Raw genomic sequence first — 20,734 nt, 5'->3', positions numbered from 1 at the left:
TAGGTATAATGCAAGGAACAACATCAAGACTCAAATGTTACTTTAATTGATCTCAACAAAGCCCTCAGCACCACCAGATCATGATTCCAATAAAAAAAAAAAAAAACCTTCAAGTTCCACCATAAATCAATAGTTTAAGGTTCTCTGTTACAATGCCATGATGGCCTACAGTAGTTATAATAATAACTGACCAAAGTCCCAGTAACAATTAGGTAAATAATATCATTCAACTATTTTTCATTATTTAATATTCACATACTCATTCTAAAAAGAAAACAAACATAAATAAATAAAAACACTAGAATCAGGCCATAATTCTAGATATCTGGGGAAACTCTTCTCATTCAATGTGATAAGTTATTGATAATCTAAGAAACTGTAACCAGGAAATGACATATTTAACTGCACTCAAAGAATAAAAACAACGATCACATGCTCTTTTGCAAAGTCAACCCAGAATTAGACAACACAAACTAATTTACAACTAAGATCACATGCCAAACTTATACTATGGAAGTTTCCCAAAAGAAAAGAGAATTTCCAGCCAATGTCAGATTCCTGGCACATAGAAAATGCCCCAGTTTATTACCTTAAGGACGATTCAAGACTACAGTGCAGGGAGGGTGAACCCAGGCAGAGCCTGAAGGACTCCTTAGTGAAGGAGACATAGCTGAGTCCAAGAACTCCAAGGCAGCTAAAAACGAGAGAGCTGCACAGTGAGAGAATCCCAGAGAACTGCAGAGAGTTCCCCTTGAGTATTCAGCAAGCAACTACTCATAGTCAGGGAAGGAACTATCCCAAACAGTTAGAGGAACAGTATTCAGCACTCCTGGGAATAGTGCCTGGTCCCACTAACTAGACTAGGAAAACTCATAATTCAGAAAGCACTGGGTATAGTATTAATGGTCTTGCTTTATTAGTGGGAAATAATTTAGCCCCAGACTAAATGCTGCTCTGGGCCCACCTAACAAATGTTAAAAGCAAGAGTCCAAAGGATCAAACAGTTTCCAATTAACTTAACTGTGTCTCAGGACAAAGCTCAAGAATATTTATAGGAATGTAAAAATATCCAGCACTCAACAAAGTAAAATTCATAATATCTACTACACAATCAAAGATTACCAGACAAGCAAAGATGTAGAAAAATAAGACCCATAATTAGGAGAAAAAGCTATCAGTCAAAATCAACCCAGAACTGACACAGATGCAAGAAATAGCAGACAAGGGCATTAAAAGTTATTACTATAACTGTATTCCATATGTTCAAAAAGTTAGAGACAACTAAGATATAAAATAGATCAGAATTGAATTTCTAAAGAGGAAAATCACAATGTCTGAGATTAAAAATACATTGGATAAGATTAATGGGAAATCAGACTGCAAATGAAAAATGTAAGTAAACTTGAAGCATTAGAAACTATGCAAAATGAAGCAGAGAAAAAGGAATTTTAAAAAACGAAAAAGAGCATCCAAGAGCTGTAAGACAACCTTAAATACCCTACTATCCATGTCATTGGAGTTCCCGAAAGAAAGGAATGGGAGACAGAGGAAACATAAGCCAAAAGTCTCCAAATTTGATGAAAACTAAAAAACTTACATATCCAAGCAGCTCAAGGAATCCCAAGTACAAAAAAAGCTACATGAAAAAAACTACACCAAAGCACATCATAATCAAATTGCTCAAAACTAGTGATAGAGAGAACATTTTTAAAGCTGCCATAGGGTGGAGAAAAAGATATTTTATGCACATAGAAACAAAGATAAGTACGACAGCAGATTTCTTATCAAAAACAATGCAAGCAAAACGAGAGCAACAACATCTTTAAAGTCCTTTAAATTGTCAACCTAGAATTCTATATCAAGTGAAAATATCTTTCAAAAACAAAAGTAAAATGAAGACTTTTTCAGACATAAAAAGCTGAAAGAATTTTAAAGAAAGGCCTTCAGGCAGAAGAAAAATCACACCAGACTGAAACGTGGATCAACACAAAAGAAGGAGCAACAGAAATGATGACTACAAGGGCAAATAAATATATAATACATTTTTCTTATTACTTAAGTCTCCTTAAGATAACTATTTAAACAAAAAGAACAATATATGAGAGGTTTATGCAAAGTATAAGTAAAATGCATGACAACACTAACAGAAAGGAGGGGAGAATGTAAATAAATTACTGTAAAGTTCTTACACAGGAGTGGCATAATATCACTTGAAGGTAGACAAGTTAAAAATGTATACTATCAAAGCTCAAGAAACCATTAAAATAACAAACAAACAAAAAAAGAACTAGAACCACAAAAATACTCAATTAATCCAAAAGAAGCCAGATAAAGAGCAAAAAGAGAATAAAGAACAGATAGGACCAATAGAAAACAGATTTTTTACAGATTTGAACTTAATTATATCACATTACATATAAATGGTCTAAACACCTGAATTAAAAGGCAGAAATTGTCAGATGAATAAAAAAGCAAAACTCAACTAGAAGAAATGCACTATAAATATAAAGACATAAATATGTTAAACATAAAAGGATGGAAAAAGATGTATCATGTTTTAACACTAGTCAAAAGAAAGCTGAAGTGGAAAGCTGAAGTGGCTCCTTTAATGTCAGACAAATTAGATTACAGAGCAAAAAACATTACCAGGGACAAAGAAAGTCATTTCATATGAAAAAGAGGTCAATGCATCAAGAGTGCAGAAGAATTCCTAAACATTTACACATCTAATAACAGAGCTTCAAAATACATAAAGCAAAAACTGACAGAATTGCAAACAGAAACAGACAAATCTACAATGACAATTGCAGATTTCAAGAACCCACTCTCAATACTTGATAGAATAAGTAAACAGAAAATCAGCAAGGATATGGAAGACTTGAATAACACTATCAACTAACATGACCTAATGACATTCATGGAATACTCCACCAACAACAGAATACACATTCTTTCCAAGTGCATACAAAACATTTACCAATATAGTCCATATTCTGAGTCATAAAACAAGTCTCAACACACTTAAAGGGATTCAAGTCATACAAACTATGTTCTCTGACCACAATGAAATTAAATTAGAAATCATTAACAAAGATCTCTGGAAAATCCTCAACCATTTGTAAACTAAACAGCATACCTGTAAATAACCCATGTGTCAAGAACAAAATCAGAGAGAGATTAAAAAATTTTTTGAACTGAATAAAAATATAAACACAACATATCAGGATTTGTGGGATGCTGCTAAAGCACTACTTAGGGGGAAATTTATAGCACTAAATACTCAGACTAGAAAAGAAGAAAGATCTCAAATCAATGATCTCAGCTTCAACTTAAGAAAGTAGACAAAGAAGAGCATATTAAACCCAAAGGAAGCAGAATACAAGGAATAATAAAAATCAGAATGGAAATAAACAAAAAACAGAAACACAACAAAGAAATTCAATGAAACCAAAAGCTGGTTAAGACAATCAATGAAATTGATAAATCTCTAGCCTGATTTATCAGGGAAAAAAAAGATACAGATTACCAATAAAGAAATAAGACAAGCAAAATCACTACACATTCTAAGCACTTTACAGAAAGATATCCAGATGGCAAAGAAGCACATGAAGAGATGCTCAACATGAGCGGTGATTAGGGGAATGCAAATTAAAACTGTAATGAAATATTGTTACACATCCACTAGAATAGCGAAAATTAAAAAGACTGACCATTCCAACTTCCTGCAAGAATGTAGAGGAACTGGAAGTCTCATACACTGTTGGTGGTAATGTAAAATGATACAACCACTTGGTAAAATAGTTTGGCAATTTCTTAAAATTTAAACATACAAAATACAGTTACCATATAATCTAACCATTCCTTTCCTAGGTATTTACCCAAGAGAAAAGAAAGCATACATCCATACAAAGACTTATACCTGAATGTTCAAAGAAGCTTTATTTATAATAGCCAAAAACTGGAAACATTCTACATGTCCACCAACAGGTGAATGGAAAAACAAATTGTGGAATATCTACCAATGGCATACTACGCATCAATAACAGGTAATGAACTGTTGTTATATGCAACAACATGGATGAAGCTCAAAACAAATTACGCTGAGTCAAAGAAGCCAGACCAAAAAAGAGTGCATAACGTATGATCCCATTTATATAAATAAACTCTAGAAAATGCAAACTAGTCTATAATGAAAGAAAGAAGATGAATGTCTCGGAGGTTGGGAGGGTCTGCAGAGACGTGGGAGAGAGGGATTATGAAAGGGTACTATGAAACTCTGGGCAGTGATGGTTTCATTAAAATATACACACTTCAAAACTTACCAAATTGTACACTTCATATACATATATATACACGCAGTTTACTATGTGTCAATTACACCTCAGTAAAGTTGTTTTTTAAACCCTCAAAGGGGAGTGATTTGAAAAAAATTTTTAAATAGCAAAAACCTCTGTCAATCTCAAATATAAGGGATATATCTATGATATTACTAGTTTTGTCACCGGACCAAACGTGAGTCTCCTTCCTGGAGAGTTAAATCAAACTACACCAGAAGCAGCTATCACACAAAGCAGAAATTTTATCTGCGGCATGCAGTAAAGAAAAGGGAGACCATAAGGAGTAATCTCACAGAGCTATGGCTACCCGAGCAGGGGAAGCCGGGGCCTTTTATTGGGGTAGGGAGTGAATATGTAAAGAGGAAACTTTATCTTGGGGCTTGCGCACATCTCCCTTCATACGCATGGCACCCCATCGCTATCTTGGATCTTTTTGGTTTGGGCCGGTTCTGTGGTTTTCCTGTCTGAAAACGTTTTGTCTCAATGTGCCGCCTTAGTTCCTGTAGGCAAGCATAACTTAAAAACAAGTGCTAGGTATGGAAAGTTGTTTTAAGGCATTCCCAATTACTGGGAGAAACTGCTAACTGCTGACAGGGCTTTTCTTTTTTAAGCAACTAAGCAACAAGCAACTCTTTAAGCCTAAGTAACTCTTGAAGCAACTTGGGGCAGGTAGCTGGTGACAGTTTCCCTGAATTCCTAGATTTCATCATACTCTACTGAAATTAACCTGAGTTTTCAACATACATTCTGAGCAAATAATAGTAAAATATATAAACGGACTTCCAAATCAAAAGCTGACCTAACAATCATATATGGAAATTATTTTTACTTAATTCCTTTCCGGCAAAAAAATAGAAATATTTTGATAGCATTTGAGTTTTTAAAAAAAGGCTAATCTCTGCAGAAATTCTATTTATTTATTCCATTTATTCTCATAATGGTGAAAGGAAAGGCAATACTCTGGTGCTCGAACTAAGAAATATTTCAGGTAAAGCACCATTATAAAGTAATATATTTTTGTTCCCCTCAAGTTCTTTCAGTCTACATTTTAAAAACCAATTACGATGAACAGTAGGAGCAGTGCACTCGTGTAAGCAGGAGAACATTATTACTTTCAATATGCTTCTGTGGAGTGAGGTACTGCTTATATCATTAGTTGCAGTTTCCTGTATAGAAAATATTTTTCAGTAACTTTTTTCAAATTAAATTCTGAGGTACACATCATTTTTATTGTATTGTAAATGTAATTTATTTGAATTTCAGGCAACCCAATCATATTTCTATAAAAATTTTGACTTAGTAATCAACACAATTTTTCTCAACTTGCATTCTTTCCCATTCAATTAATTTTCGAAAATTCTCTGCTTTGAAATTTTACTGTTCCTGTCCTTTATGTGGAAATTATCAATATTAGTTAAATTTTCACACATAGGTATAATGCAAAACAAACTAAAGAACCACAGCTCACGCCCTTTCTAAAGAGTATCAGTGCAATTATTTCCCCATGAAGTCAGCTTGCTCCCGGGTCTGCCTCTCAAATTGCCCAGCTTCCTAAGTAAGAAAATTCCTGGCTGCTTTTTCTTCTGCTTTTTCTGCCTTTCTTCACTGTCAAATACCTAAGTGCCTGACCAGGTTTTTCTTTCCAACAAAGTTACGTCTAGGTCATCCATCTTTTATCTCAACACCAGCCAACTGAGAAAATAAAGAACTGAATAAAGATAAAACGGATAAAGGGGTAGTTTCCCCAATATTTCTCAAAACCTTTCTCTGTTAATGCAATAAATGCTTACTATAATCCAGACACAAGTGCACACAGGATTTCTTATTGAGCTCAGTCATTCAGAAAATTAGCCATTTTATAAGCAAGCTTAAGTTTGATAGGATCAGAAGAATGAAGGCCAAAAGCCATCCATCAATCTAGCTCCTTTTGAGAAGAAAGTTTTAGGGATGTTAACAAATTACTATATCAAATATCAATATATTTATGCCTACTAATAAATACGGGTAAAAATAAAAGTATAAATACCTAAAGAACAGACTACTAATCAAATTCTCAGAGTTCCTAATGCAAGTTTTTTATGAAGCACTAAAAGTGTTTCTTTATAATGCCAATCATGACCTTGCATCTTGCTTGCAAGAAATGGAAAATCCTCTTAGTATTTTAAGAAAAGGAGTTTTGGAGTTAGACTGACATGGGTTCAAGTCCAGACTCTTGTCATTTACTAGCTTCATGAGATTGGCCAAGTACCTTAACCTCTCTGAGGCTATAAAATCAAGAAAATGATTAATACCTACACATTATCAGAATTAAATGCAGTAATGTATAAAATTACAATAATGGTAGTAATATAATAAAATTCCAAACACAGCCTCTAACCTGGCCCTCAGTAATGGTTAGTTCTCTTTGCCACTGAGAGCCAATTACACAAAGAAGAATACTCAAACCAGTCTTGCATTCACCATGTTTAAAACCCAGAGGTGAAATCTCTTCAAGTTAAAAAAAGAATGGCTAGCACTGGTGCACAGATATGAAATACCCAAATCCTTTCAAGAGGCCACAGAATTAAAAGCTTTTATCACTGAGCCATGGATGCCAACTCAAGCTCTTCTCCTCTACTTTCACTCCTTTGGTCAAGACTCCTTGTCTCTCAGCTATGGCCTCCTAACCAGTATACCTACCTTTAATTCTGTTCCATTTCCCAATTTAACCCTCACACTACCTTGGAATCTTTCTAAAACACAAATCTGATTTATTTCAAATCCTTGAGAGACTTCTTTCCTATCACTCATAGAATACTGTCCAACTCATAAGCATGACTTCTGGAGCTGTTTACAGGGTGTACAATGCAATATTTGCTCTACCTGCCTACCCGTCTTCCTCCCAACCAACTATATTCCATAAATTATTGAGAGGCTACTGTGTGCTAAGCACTCTACCAGGATTTAGAGATGGAAAGACTAGCAAGAGACATACCCTTCCGTCAGGGAGCTACTGCATCCAACACTCCAAAACACTGTTTACAAATGCTCAACTATACCACACAGTCTCATGTCTCCATGTTTTTCCCTCCATGCTGATTGCCCTTTCCCACTTACTGCCTAAATAGGTTCATCCTTCAAGACCTCACAACTTTCCCTACACAACTTTCCTTGACTCTGTTCCCTCTAATCTTATCCTAGAGGAGTTAATCACCCCTTCTTGTATGTAAGTACTGTAGCTGTAAGCCTCTATACCTATACCTGTAACTATAAGTATCATAGCATTTATGTACCATATTTGTTCACGTCTACATAACTGCCTCTTGGATATTTTGAGTTTCTTAAGGCAGATACTGTGTTATAATTACTTTTGTACCACCAGACAGACCTAGGAAATATAAGCATTCAGTAAACCTAAGATGAATAGTAGAAAGAATTTGTCAAAGTCATCTAACTTAAGTTCCAAAGTACATCTCTGATACACAAATAACCTCCCCTTATTACTTCATTCCTTGTTGAACCAGACAAGACACTTTTTTTCAAATTTGAATGAGTAAAAGAAACATTCTGTTTCTCCAAACTTTCAGTTTCCAAGGATTAATTAAAGGAAATATGATGTGCACATAGATCAATAATTTTAAGGCAATTTTGTTCCAAAGGTTCATCAACATTTTTTGGTAAAAATAAAATAAGCTAGGGGCCAGCCCCGCAGTGTAGTGGTTAAGTTCAGCGCACTTCAGTGGCCCAGATTCACAGGTTTGGACCCTGGGAGCAGACCTACATCACTCGTCAGCCATGCAGTGATGGTGACCCACATACAAAGCGGAGGAAGATTGGCACAGATTTTAGCTCAAGGCTAATCTTCCTCAAGCAAAAAAAGAGGAAGACTGGCAACAAGTGTTAGCTAAGGGTGAATCTTCCTCAGCAAAAAATAAAATAAAATAAGCTAATAGGAATAAGTCATAACAATGACAGCACATTTCAATTTTGTGAGCTGTGTGTGAACCAAATTGTTACATCACTTTTTTCTTTCCTAAAGCTTTCAAACTCATTGTGGTCAACACAAAGACCAAAAGGAACACCAATACTCTGGGGATCATATGTTGAAAAACACTTACCCAAGTCATCAAGCAAGAATTCCTATCATTTTCTCCTGTCACCCACACTCTGTAGCCAGTTTCTTCTTCTTTAACATTTCCACCCAAGGCTAATCCTTCTACTTGTTGAGTATACTGGATCCTACATTCATCAACACTGACCTTAGGATCTTGCTCAATTATCCCATCTATCATTTCTCTATATCTTTAGCTTCTTCCAAAATTGATACTGACTCTTTCCCATTAAACTATAAATATATTCAAGTATCTGCACTCTAAAAGAATAAAAACGGAGATAGTGAGGGAGGCACTTCATTTAACCCACGTCTCCCACGTATACTTTCCATCTCTACCATCTCATAACCCATAATCATAATTTAGTCTACTGAAATCTGGGTTATAAATCATCTTTTACAATGATTAATATTTTTGATGAAATTGCCAAAGACTTCTATTATTGTTCATCCAAAGGCACATCTTTGACATTTTACTTTAGTCTTCCCTTCACTTCTTATTACGCAAGCTCAAAAGATTTAATCAAGAGAGGGCAAGAAGGTGTGCTGAAGTCCAGCCAAAGCTCACAAGTTTCAAGAAGATAATTGGAATCTCAAGGAACCCTTAAAAGAAGCTACCTTCAATGTCATGAAATTCATACTCCATACATCTTTTTTTGGGGGGGAGGGGGGTATTTTCTAACAGGAATTAAAGTATTTATTAGTAGATGGAAAGTAGATGAGGATAAATGAGATCATATACAAGAATTCTGAATATCTCATACTAGTATTTTCAATATTAACAGATACTTCAACACACTTAATAGAATAATAAATATCAAATAAAGACATTAAAATGAGAGTTGTTGGGCACACAATGACTGAACAATACATTATTTTATTTTGTTAATACCACAGCAAAGACACTGCTGTGCAGCAAACAGCAAGGAATAGACTCTTCTTACTTCCCCTAAGTGTTTATAACGATGAGCATATGCTTTGAAAGAAACATCACCATGACATCTGCAATTATCCTACAAAAAAGAAAAAAGTTCTCATTTCTCATTTTCAAGAATTACTTCTATATATCAGAAATCCTGTTTATAATTAATTTCTAAAAAGCAAACCCTATTTTCCCATTAAAATGTATTCTCTTTACAACACACACACATATATTCACACACACACACCTCTGGCTGAAAACTTCTGAAGAAGTAATTAAAAGAGCTCTAGCCCAATGACATTTCAGAAACCTTGAGTATACTACAATTATTCTTTGCCTGATGGCAGTGTTCACAGATCTCCTCCCTTTAATTATTCTTCTCTTACCACCTGTTCTCAAATTTTCTCCCCTAAGGATCTCAAGACCATACTCTAAGCGTCCAGAACCTGGCATCTCTACTCTTGTCCTTCTGGGCTACCACAGCAAACTCTGCTAAGACTGACATCCAAAGGTTAAAATATTATATAAAACAGGTTAGTTTCTGATATTAACTTTATAAAATCTAAATTAAGGACATCATATTAGTTTTTGTGCATATTACATACTACACTAGCTTTCAAACTATTGAAAGTACATAGCTAATATATTTTCCAACAAAATAAAAATAAATACAAACACATTTTAGTACTAAGAATAAGAAGCTTAAAGTTCTTTATCACATGGGTCACTACTGGAGGATGTTTATTAGCTACTTAAGATAATCACAGGGCCTAAAAAGGACAAAGGAAAAGAATGATAAATCTGATCACATTATGAATGAATGAAAGAACAGATGAAAAAAGAAAAGTAAAGAAAGAAGAAATCTACGAATGATGAAAAAACTATTTGCATTACATGACAACTATAAATAGCTCTCACAAATAATGAACTCAGAAAGTAGGCAAAACATAGACTAGTTAACAAAACAGAAATAAAAATAAACATTCATAAAAATAGGCCAAATTTAACCCTTACTTAAAAAAATGCAAATCAAAAAAAGATTATGTTTCTCAACTATGTATACGGCAAAGTTAATCATGACATCATAGAAATATATTTTATTTATTTCTTTCCTATGTTTATTCTTCTATTCCTTTTGTACTTACATTATTTCACTGGCCACAATATCCAATAAAATTCTAAATAGAAAAAAATAAAAAATAAAAATAAATAAAATAAAATAAAATTAATATTTTAGTTCAAAAAAAAAAGTTTAATAATACTATTGGCAAGGACGTGAAGGAAAAGTCATTCTCATATGACTGGTAAGAATGTAAATTGGTTAATATAACAAAATATAAATATAATCCTTGGAACTTATTTTACGGTTATATTTAAATAGTGTGCAAAGATACACATACAAAACTATTCACTGCAGCATTGTTTAATAAGAGCATCAAACTGGAAACAACCTAGTCCATCAATAGGAGACTGATGAGAAATACTAGCTTATATCTAAGTTTTACAACAGAATATTAAAGAGCCTTTAAAACGACAAAAGTACATACATATGGGCTGATGTGAAAAGATCTTTAATATGCACTGATTGGAAAAAAACAAGGTTGAAAAGAGTATACGTTATAAAGCTATCTAACTTAAATACATATCGTATTAAGTTTTTTATATATAATTATATTATATATATTATCTCTTGTAAAAAAGTCACAGACCCAGGAAATGGCTAAGTGTTACAAACAGTTGCCAGATAAAATATATGACACCCGGTTAAATTTGAATTTCAGGTAAACAATGAATTTTTTTAGTGTATGTCCAAATATTGCAAGGGACTTACTATTTTTCATTTGCTAAATCTGGCAACCCTAGTTACATAACACTGTGCAAGTCACAACCTCAGCTGCCTCACTTTTCACATCTGGAAAATGCAGGGATCAGACTGTGATTTCTTCTAGTTCTAAAATTAGTTTTATGATTTTTTTTTTTCCAGGTACTAAAATTCATTGGTTCTAAAGGTCTCTAGAATTCTGGCATTTTATAAAGAATTCAACATATACTCAGGATAATGTTCAGACAAACTAACAGCTTCTAACAATTCTTCACTGAATCTTGCTAGTCCCTGAAAATAGGCATTCTTCAAGGTCCTACCTTGGTCTTTTACTTTATACCACTCTACATGCTCAGGAATTTTTTTTTTCTTTCACATATATGTGGATGATTCCTAGATTTTTCTTTCCCTCTCCAGTCAATCATGGAATTCATGGAAAGCCTCAAACCAACTATAACATTAAAATTAACACAAAACAAAGAATACTGCCTTCAGACCAAAAATTACAGCTTTTAGTGAGTGCCTGTATTACAGTACACGTATCAGAAACTTACAATTTAAATACGACATACAAATATGAAGCTATTAGAGAATCAGATGGAATATTAACAGTGCAAGACTGTTTCACATACTCTGCTTAGCTGCAGTTACAGAAGTCAAGACCCACAGATCACCCAAATGCTAAGCCAACCCTAATAATATCAGGAAATAAGAGCCTCATCCCACTAGCAGCTGTGGCCTGGAAAGAGTCTACCTCCCAGAGTACCTCCAGTGAAGCCTAAACAATTACATATGTATACAGCCTGAGACATTCTCTAATCCCTGCCATGTTTATCTAGTCAGTACAACCAGAGTTCTCCTTTGGTTTCCTGAGAGCAAAGCCCTGACTTGAACCAGAGCCCATCTGCCTGGGGCTCCCAACACTCAGTCCAGATTTGTTCAGCTACCTCCCACTGAAAGCTACACACTGTGTTTTATAATCCACAGCTTCAGATGGAGTCATTAACAAAAGCAATTGACTAGACTCTCACCCCCAAACCACAACGCTTAAACCTACCACTCAATTCTATTATTTCCTAAAACCTCTTCCTTTAGTGTCCCATTCATTTGGTGGTATTTTTTAAACATATTTTAATGATCATTCAAATAAGTTACTCATTATCCTTTGAATATTTGTTTTCTATTTATGGCTATCTCCAAGAGGGCCAGTCGATGGCTAAATCAATTTTCCCAGGTTTGATCCCACTCAACTTGGGTTTCTTGTTCTACTTTCCCAGCCCTATATATAAGTACAACAGGTACAAGAATCATAAAACCAGTAAGTGCTACCTATTTTTATAATCATTATAGGTACAACCACTATCCTACCCATATTTCACTTTTAAAACACTAACATTATATTCAAAACTTGTCAATTGTCAAAAGTGGATTATTTCTTTCTCTGCAAAACAATCACCATAATTCATGCTTCCCTCTGCAGGATCTTTCACACATCTTTTTCACTTCATATTTGGGCTATGGCAGTACATTTTCCTTCAGTAATCCAGCAGGGATGTTATATTTACAATTATGATTATATTTAACAACAGAGTAATTTCCTTTGAAAGTAATATGACAGCAGTGACAAAATCTACCGAAATATCTCCTTTCGCATGTCCATTTCAAAGGATTATTAACTCACTGGTTTTTAGATTGCAAAAAAGCAACAAAGTTTGAGCACATTTAGCTACTGAATTCTTCTTCTAGCTCTTTTTGTTAAATAAAACTGTGAAATAAAATGCAACCCATAAAATGAAACTACTAAATTGTTAAACATGCATATATCTCTTCCATCAAATTTAAAAAACAGGAGATAACTCATATCCAATAACTGATGTTCTAAAAATACAGTTCAGTTCTTTGAATCCTCTGGACCTTAACATTCATTTATCAGTTTAAAAAACAAATGACAAAATACCCAGAAAATGAAGACGTGTCCTGTAGATGTTCTTTTTTCAGAGAGTCATCTCTCCAGCTTTCATCCTGTGATTTTTCTCTTGTGTCTTCTGAGATGCGGCGATCATCAGCACTGCAACTGGTTTCTAGTGGCTTTCGACATGAATGTTTCCTGTCTCCTTCTCTCCCATCAGATCGATGCCATGATGATACACTTTCTTCACTGTTCTCTGTGGGTTTTCGAAAACCACAACGCACAGAATCCTGAGAGATCAGTGCTGAAGATGAACTAGATGGTTCAAAATTTCTGCCCTTGCTATGAAATGACAGTTCTTCATCATCAGAGGGTTTTAAGAATTTACGTCTCAAATTTCCAGAAGAAAACTCTTGATTTTGCCTTGGATTAGACCGTCTTCTACATGTTTCTAAAGACCCAGATCTATTATCTTTTTCATCACCGCTAAACTTATCTTTACTGATATTGTCTGCAGTATCTGTTGTGCTATATCTATCTCCTGAAGTTTTATTATATTTTACCAAGTCTGATCTTCTACCTTCTTGACTACTTTGTGCTTTATCTGAATATACTGGTTTCCTCCACCGTTCTCGTGTACAGTCTTCTTTTTTGGATGCAGTTTTTTCAGCTTCTTCTAATTTTGACTGAAATATTTCCATTGACTACAAAGAAGAAAAATCAAACAAGATATCTAAAATTAAGAAAAGCTCAATGACTTGTACCCTATATGCCATTGTGTCATAATACACTGTCATGTGGCACAATGACAGAAAAACTCAACAAAAGAGGATAAAAGACCCATACAATCATCCTACCTGATATGGGCTGAATTGTGTCCCCCCTGCAATATTCATATTTTGAAGCCCTAACCACTAGTACCTCAGAATGTGACAGCACTTGAAGACAGGGCCTTTAAAGAGGTGATTGTGTTAAAATTAGGTCATTAGGTTGGGTCCTAATCCAATCTGACTGATGTCCTCATAAGAAGAAATTTGGACACACACAGAGATATCAGGAATGCATACACACAGAGAAAAGACCATGTGAGGACACAGCAAGAAGGCAGCCATTTACAAGCCAAGAAGAGAGGTCTCAGAAGAAACCCAAGCTACTGACGCCTTGATCTTAGATTTCCATTCTCCTGAACTGTGAGAAAACAAACTTCTATTGTTTAAGCCACCCAACCTGTGGAACTTTGTTATGGCGGCCCTGGCAAACTAATACACTACCCTAAAATGAACTTAAAAAAAATATGAGTAATTAATGAAAAATTACCAAAATAACAAAAAAAATCTGAGAGCTCAAGAGAAGCCACTTAGACCAAATGCCAAGCACTAAAACAAAATATAATATAGAAAACAGAAAAGATATAAATTTTTTTAAATAATTTCTACTATCAGTGAGATTCAAGAGGGTACTACATTGCTAAAACATAACAGACTCTGATGAAAAAAAGAGCAGTTCAAGAACAAGAAAGCCTTACAAATGACTGTGTATTTAAAAACATGCAGATAGTGAATAGAAGAATAGAAAATGTTGAATCCAAATTAGTGAATTCAACATCAGCCAGGAAAGTCTCTATATTTAGGAAAAGATGGTAAATAGATGTAAGTTATAAGGGAAAAAGACACATGGACAATTAATTCTAAAGAATCTAATACGCATGTACTACTACCACCAGAAAGAAAGAGCAAAGATGATGGAAGCAAGCATTAACAGAATACTAATAATAATATAAGAAGATTTCCTCAGATAATTTTCCAGATCCGAAGGGCTCATCCAATAGTCTTAGGGGAGGGGAGAGAGTGAAACATACAAAGACTCAGACATAAAAAACTCTTAATTCCTGAGTCTCAAAATTCACATACACAAAATTCCTCACAAAGACTGGGTCAGGGAAAGGAGGGAGTAAAGAGCATGTAAACAGATGAGAGTAGGTAAATAACATATTACCTAGAAAGGAAAGAAAGAAAGACTTATCAACTTTTCATCTACAACACTAAGTGTTAGAAGATAATGGAATAAAGATAAAATTTTGAAAAAAAATTATACGGCAATAATTCTATATAGAGAATTCAATTCACAGTCAAAGTATCCTTGCCTGGTATGGACAAAAGAAAGGTGCTTTCAAAAATGCAAGGAATCTGGGGCTGGCCCAGTGGCATGGTAATTAAGTTCACGCGCTCCACTTCAGTGGCCCAGGGTTCACTGGTTCTGATCCTGGCACAGCCCTACACACTGCTTATCAAGCCATGCTGTGGCAGGCATCCTGCATATCAAGTAGAGGAAGATGGGCACAGCTGCTAGCCCAGGGCCAATCTTCCTCAGCAAAAAGAGGAGATTGGCAACAGATGTTAGCTCAGGGCTAATCTTCCTCACCAAAAAAAAAAAACAAAAAAATGCCAGGAATCAGAAAGCAAGTCACTTACTAATCCTGGGGGAACAATTACTCAGGATCATTAAGCCAAACCATAAATGAATTAGGGCAAAGATCTCTGAAAAATGGAAGGCATGCTACAAACCAAATGGCAAATATAATGGTTAAGTGTAAATAACTGTTCTTGTAGTTGTGAAGTTCATATTTTTCTAATTTGTATTAAACTGGAATGAAAATTTCATCTTATTTCAGTAAAATCTGAAAAGTGAGATGGAGGATCAAAATATGCTAAAGTTACCATCTTAGCCTAGGCAGAGATAATCTATAACATTTCACATTTTAAGGGGCAAGCCCAGTCATGCAGCAGTTAAGTGTGCGCACTCCAGTTCCTCGGCCCGGGGTTCACAGGTTCGGATCCTGGGCGCACCCCAATGCACCCCACTTGTCAAGCCATGCTGTAGTGGCGTCCTATACAAAGTAGAGGAAGATGGGCACGGATGTCAGCCCAGAGCCAACCTCCCTCAGCAAAAAGAGGAGGATTGGCAACGGATGTTAGCTCAGGGCTAATCTTCCTCACAAAAAATTTTTAAAAAATTATTTTTAAAATACAGGTTTAACGTGTTTCTTAAATTTAATGGCAACATGAATAGAATAGAAATGATGGCAGTGAGGCGATAATATTTTCATAAAGAAAGCATTGCCTCTCAGGTAGCTTTTTCCTTTCTTAGTGATACATTAAATAATGGTGTGTCTATAATTAGTAGCTTCTTAGATTCAATAAAATATGGTAATAATAAAAACAACAAAAACAGCAATTACTACAATTTATCCAATGCTTATTATATTACATCTTTTACATCATTTAAGTGGGTTCTAGAACCAACATCTAGGTTCAAATCTACTTATTAACCATGTAATCTTGGTTAAGTTATTTAACATCTGTCGGCCTCAGTTTCCTCATTCACAAAACAATAGTACTGTTGTGGGTATTAAACGAGTTAATCACACACGAGGCATTTTAACAGTGCTTGGCACATGAAAAGCACTCAAATTATTAATTTTCACAACAATTCTATGAGGTTGATACTAATAGTAGTGTTCTTAAAATGGAAAAAAAAATGAAACTAAGGTCACACAGCAAAAGAATAACAAATCTGATACTGAAATTCAGCACTATTTGATTACAAAGCCAATGTTTTTAACTACTATGTCAAAATGCCTCATTCTGTGATTCTTAACTGTTCTAAAGCATTAACTAATTATATAAAACTTCACAATTCAAATAATAAACTTACAATAACCCCTACTATAAGAACAATAAAAATAACATAAAAAGAAAACTAAAGGCCATATATATATAAATAAAGATATAAATTCAAAATAAAATATGAACACATTTAATTCAGTAGTATATTAAAGGAAATGCCATGATCAAATAGGAGTCATTCAAAGAATGCAAGAATGGTCCGCCATTAGAAAATGTATTCACGCAATTCATCTCATTAACAAGTAAAAGAAAAAAATCATATCTAAAAGGATTCAAAAAAAGTTATTTCATAAAAATTAGACACCCATTCCTAATCTAAGAACAAAGCAAACAAACAAAAAAACAGCTTTGACTAAACTTTGAATGCAAAGATACCTTTTAAAGATGATAATCATCTTAAATGCAGGAAGTCATAATTTAAACACAGAAAGACAAGAAAACTAGCTTCCAGTGCTTTTCTCAAAGTTCTGAAATTCTATCTCAATAAGACAAGAAAGTTTCAATATTGTAATAGCGAGGAGGAGAAGCAAAAGTAACAATCACTTGCATGTAACTATTTTCTCAGAGAACCCAATTAAAAAAAAGCATTAGATTTAATGACAAGACTTTAGAAAACTGGTGGACTACCACCAACAGCAAGTCAAAAAACATAAGGGAAAAAAGATTTAATATACAATTTTAAAAAAGAATTAAAAACAACCTTAACAACACATGTGTAATAACTGCACAGAGAAGTTTACTGAAGAATATAAATGAAAATTTGAATAGAGAAATACCCGGTATTTTAGGATGAGATATCTCAACATTATAAAGATATTAATTGTACTTGATGTATCTAAATGTTTAGTTAAATTTAAATCAAAATTCCAAAAGGAGCTGTAAATTTATTACGGATTTTGGAAAAACGTTTGCTTCTGTTGAGCTTGAACCTGACAAAATGATTCTAAATTTAACAAATAAGCACATAGGAATGAAAAGCCAATTTTTTAATGACTAATAAAAGATGACCTGCTCTGCCACCGAGGAGGTGTTCAGTAATTATTTGCTATCTACATGAGTTACTGAAAACTACAATAATTATAACAGTACAATACTAACTCCAGAAACAACAGAAAAATTAATGGAATACATATAAGAGTAAAGAACAGACCCATTCTATAAAAGACAATTTAATATACAATAAATGTGCCACTTCAAATTAGTGGGGAAAGAATGATTCATTTAATATATTCTAAACAACTATCTAAAAACTTAAGGCAAGTCAGATGCCTATTTTACACCATACACAAATACATATTCCAGAAAGATTAAAGATGCACATAAAAAAATAAAACTGAACAAGTACTCAAAGGAAATATAGGTGCACATTTTTATGATTTTCAGGGTGGAGAAGGCTTGTCAATGAATTACACCAGAAACATTAAGTCACGAGAAAAAAAAGCTGATGGATTTTGTTGGGTAAAAACATTTAAAATGTATCCATAGCGCATACATATAAACAAAGTAAAAAACAAACATGAAACTAAGAGGAAGAAATTTCATCAGATTTATTTAAAGATCTTAAATCAATATCCCAAAAGAAAAATGGGTAAATACTATCAATAATCAGTTCACTTAAACACACAAATAGCCAAAAAAAATTTTTTTATTTCACTAGTAAACAAATGTATAAAAATAAAAACAAAGAAAAAATTTATCAATCACAGTAGCACAGACTATAAAGAATGAGAATCCTACTGCTGAAAATCATGTGATAGGGCCAGCCCCGAAGCTTAGCGGTTGAGTGCGTGCGCTCTGCTACTGGCAGCCTCGGTTCAGATCCCGGGTGCACACCGACACACCACTTCTCCAGCCATGCTGAAGCCACGTCCCACATACAGCAACTAGAAGGATGTGCAACTATGACATACAACTATCTACTGGGGCTTTGGGGGAAAAAATGGAGGAGGACTGGCAATAGATGTTAGCTCAGGGCCAGTCTTCCTCAGCAAAAAGAGGAGGATTAGCACGGATGTTAGCTCAGGGCGGATCTTCCTCATGAAAAAAAAAAAAAAAAAAGAAAATCATGTGATAAAAGAGTGACTGTAACAAGAGTATAATTTGTTCATTCTTTCTGTCGACAAATTTGGCAATATACATCTCACTTCAAGTGTCTATATCCTTTAAAACAGCAACTTCATTTTTATGAATTAATTTAAGAAAATTATTCGATAAGTATGCAAAATGCATTGGACAAAGATGGTCAGCAAAGTGTTACTTAACAGGGGAAAGACAAAAACCTATAAATGTCCCTTCGTTGACAATTAAATAAATAAATAATGGTAAAACCATATAAATATATGTGAAAGTATTAGGAGGCCACTAAAATGTATATATTTACTGGCATCCAACTATGTCTACATTACTAAGTGAAAGAAGAAGGAAGTATTCTATGCGCCTACTTTATGAAACTGTTTATTTTAAAAGTATAAAGAGAAAAAAAATCTGGAAAAATATATATTAAAATGTTAACAAAATTTCTCTTAAAACTAGGATGATTTTTCTCTCTCCCTTTATTTATTTTTTGCTTGTCTATATTTTCAAAATCTTACTACTTTCTATACCTGCTTTCCTCTGGAAATAATTAAAAAAAGACATCAATAGCTACTGAAATACAAAGATTATCCACACATGGTGAATGGGGGAGCTGGCTCTAAAATATCACATACTGCTGCATGGTTCCATTGTTTTAAAAGCATATTCTTAAAAAGAAAATCTGTTATATTTCAAAACTCTGAAATACAATAAAAACTCTGCAATAAACCAAATAATCCGAAATATACCAAAATTTCAACAGTGGTTATCTCTAGAGGTGTAGTATGAAGGCTTTCCTGTATTATTTAAATATTCTCACAATGAGAAAATGTTATTTTTATATTAAACATACACTTACATTTTACATACTTAAATTTTATATTCATTATGTCAATAAAAATATGCTACATAAGTTTACATAATTACGAAAAGCAGAAAATAGCTTCAACAGTATACACATATTTGAAATTTAATGTCAATTAATCCTAAAGTGTTTCATGACACATAACACTGACAAAGTTAGACACCTAATTCTCATATAACTCTGAAAATAATATATATCTCCTTATACCAATACTCACCCCATATCTTTCAGCTACAATGTCTTCAAAATTTCTATTTTGTTTCTCAGCTTGTTCCTTCATTCTTTGATAAGACTTCCTTAGCCAGCTTAAACCACCATCTTCTACTACTGAAACTAAATTCCAATATTAAATGTCAGTTATACTTCTCATGTGGTTATGACAGAATACTTATTGCTTCTATAATGACTTCTAAAGTATAAAATTAAATATTATTCCTTGAACATATAAAATCATAAGTGCATTTAAATTCAACATATATTTGAGTACCTAAATATGCAAGGTACAGAGTTTTGCAACTATGAGCAAGGAAAAAATAAATAAAACTACCCTCAAAAATACTGCAATGTAAGAGAATGAAGATAAAAGAATATAAATAATTACAATAAAGATAATATGTGATAAATATTATAAAAAGATATAGAGTTATAGAAAAATGAGAAAAGGAAGGATTACTTCTAAATGAGAGGTCAGGGAAAATTTCACAAACCAGGCTCAAAACAATGAGCTGGATTTCTATGAAGAAAGATAAGAACAAGCAGGGCATTCCCAGAAACCAATAACGAATAAAGGAACACACAAGGGGGAAAAGGCTACTTCAAATACAGCACAAAGTACACACAAGGAAATTATAGATAATAATGCTGAAATTTATAAACCAAATTATTCTACTTTAGTGGTGATTACCAACTATTAAAATCTGAATGTCTTCAACAAAATTTATTAAGCTTATATTTACTTCTATACACATCACACTTTTCATATGCATAAAGAGGAAATCTAATCAATTACTTAAGTCAAAACTCTGCTCCT

The 20,734-nt window shown here is 33.7% G+C and overlaps 1 protein-coding gene across 4 annotated transcripts in view; it reads right to left on the bottom strand.

Annotated features, from left to right (window-relative positions):
* CWF19L2 (CWF19 like cell cycle control factor 2) overlaps positions 1-20,734 on the bottom strand; it is a 124,751-nt gene that overhangs the window by 76,245 nt on the left and 27,772 nt on the right. For 2 of the 4 annotated variants that reach the window (XM_058545300.1, XM_058545301.1), the window contains exons 7-9: positions 19,922-20,037; positions 13,129-13,784; positions 10,495-10,527 (exon numbers count right to left, since the gene is read on the bottom strand). In XM_058545300.1, the coding sequence (XP_058401283.1) occupies positions 10,495-10,527; positions 13,129-13,784; positions 19,922-20,037 (805 nt within the window). The remainder of the gene's footprint in view (positions 1-10,494; positions 10,528-13,128; positions 13,785-19,921; positions 20,038-20,734) is intronic. The other 2 variants (XM_058545302.1, XM_058545303.1) reach the window with 1 other exon arrangement.

This window comes from Diceros bicornis, chromosome 7 (assembly GCF_020826845.1).
Source record: "Diceros bicornis minor isolate mBicDic1 chromosome 7, mDicBic1.mat.cur, whole genome shotgun sequence".
Lineage (NCBI taxonomy): Eukaryota > Metazoa > Chordata > Mammalia > Perissodactyla > Rhinocerotidae > Diceros > Diceros bicornis.
This window is presented reverse-complemented; position numbering and strand designations above follow the sequence as displayed.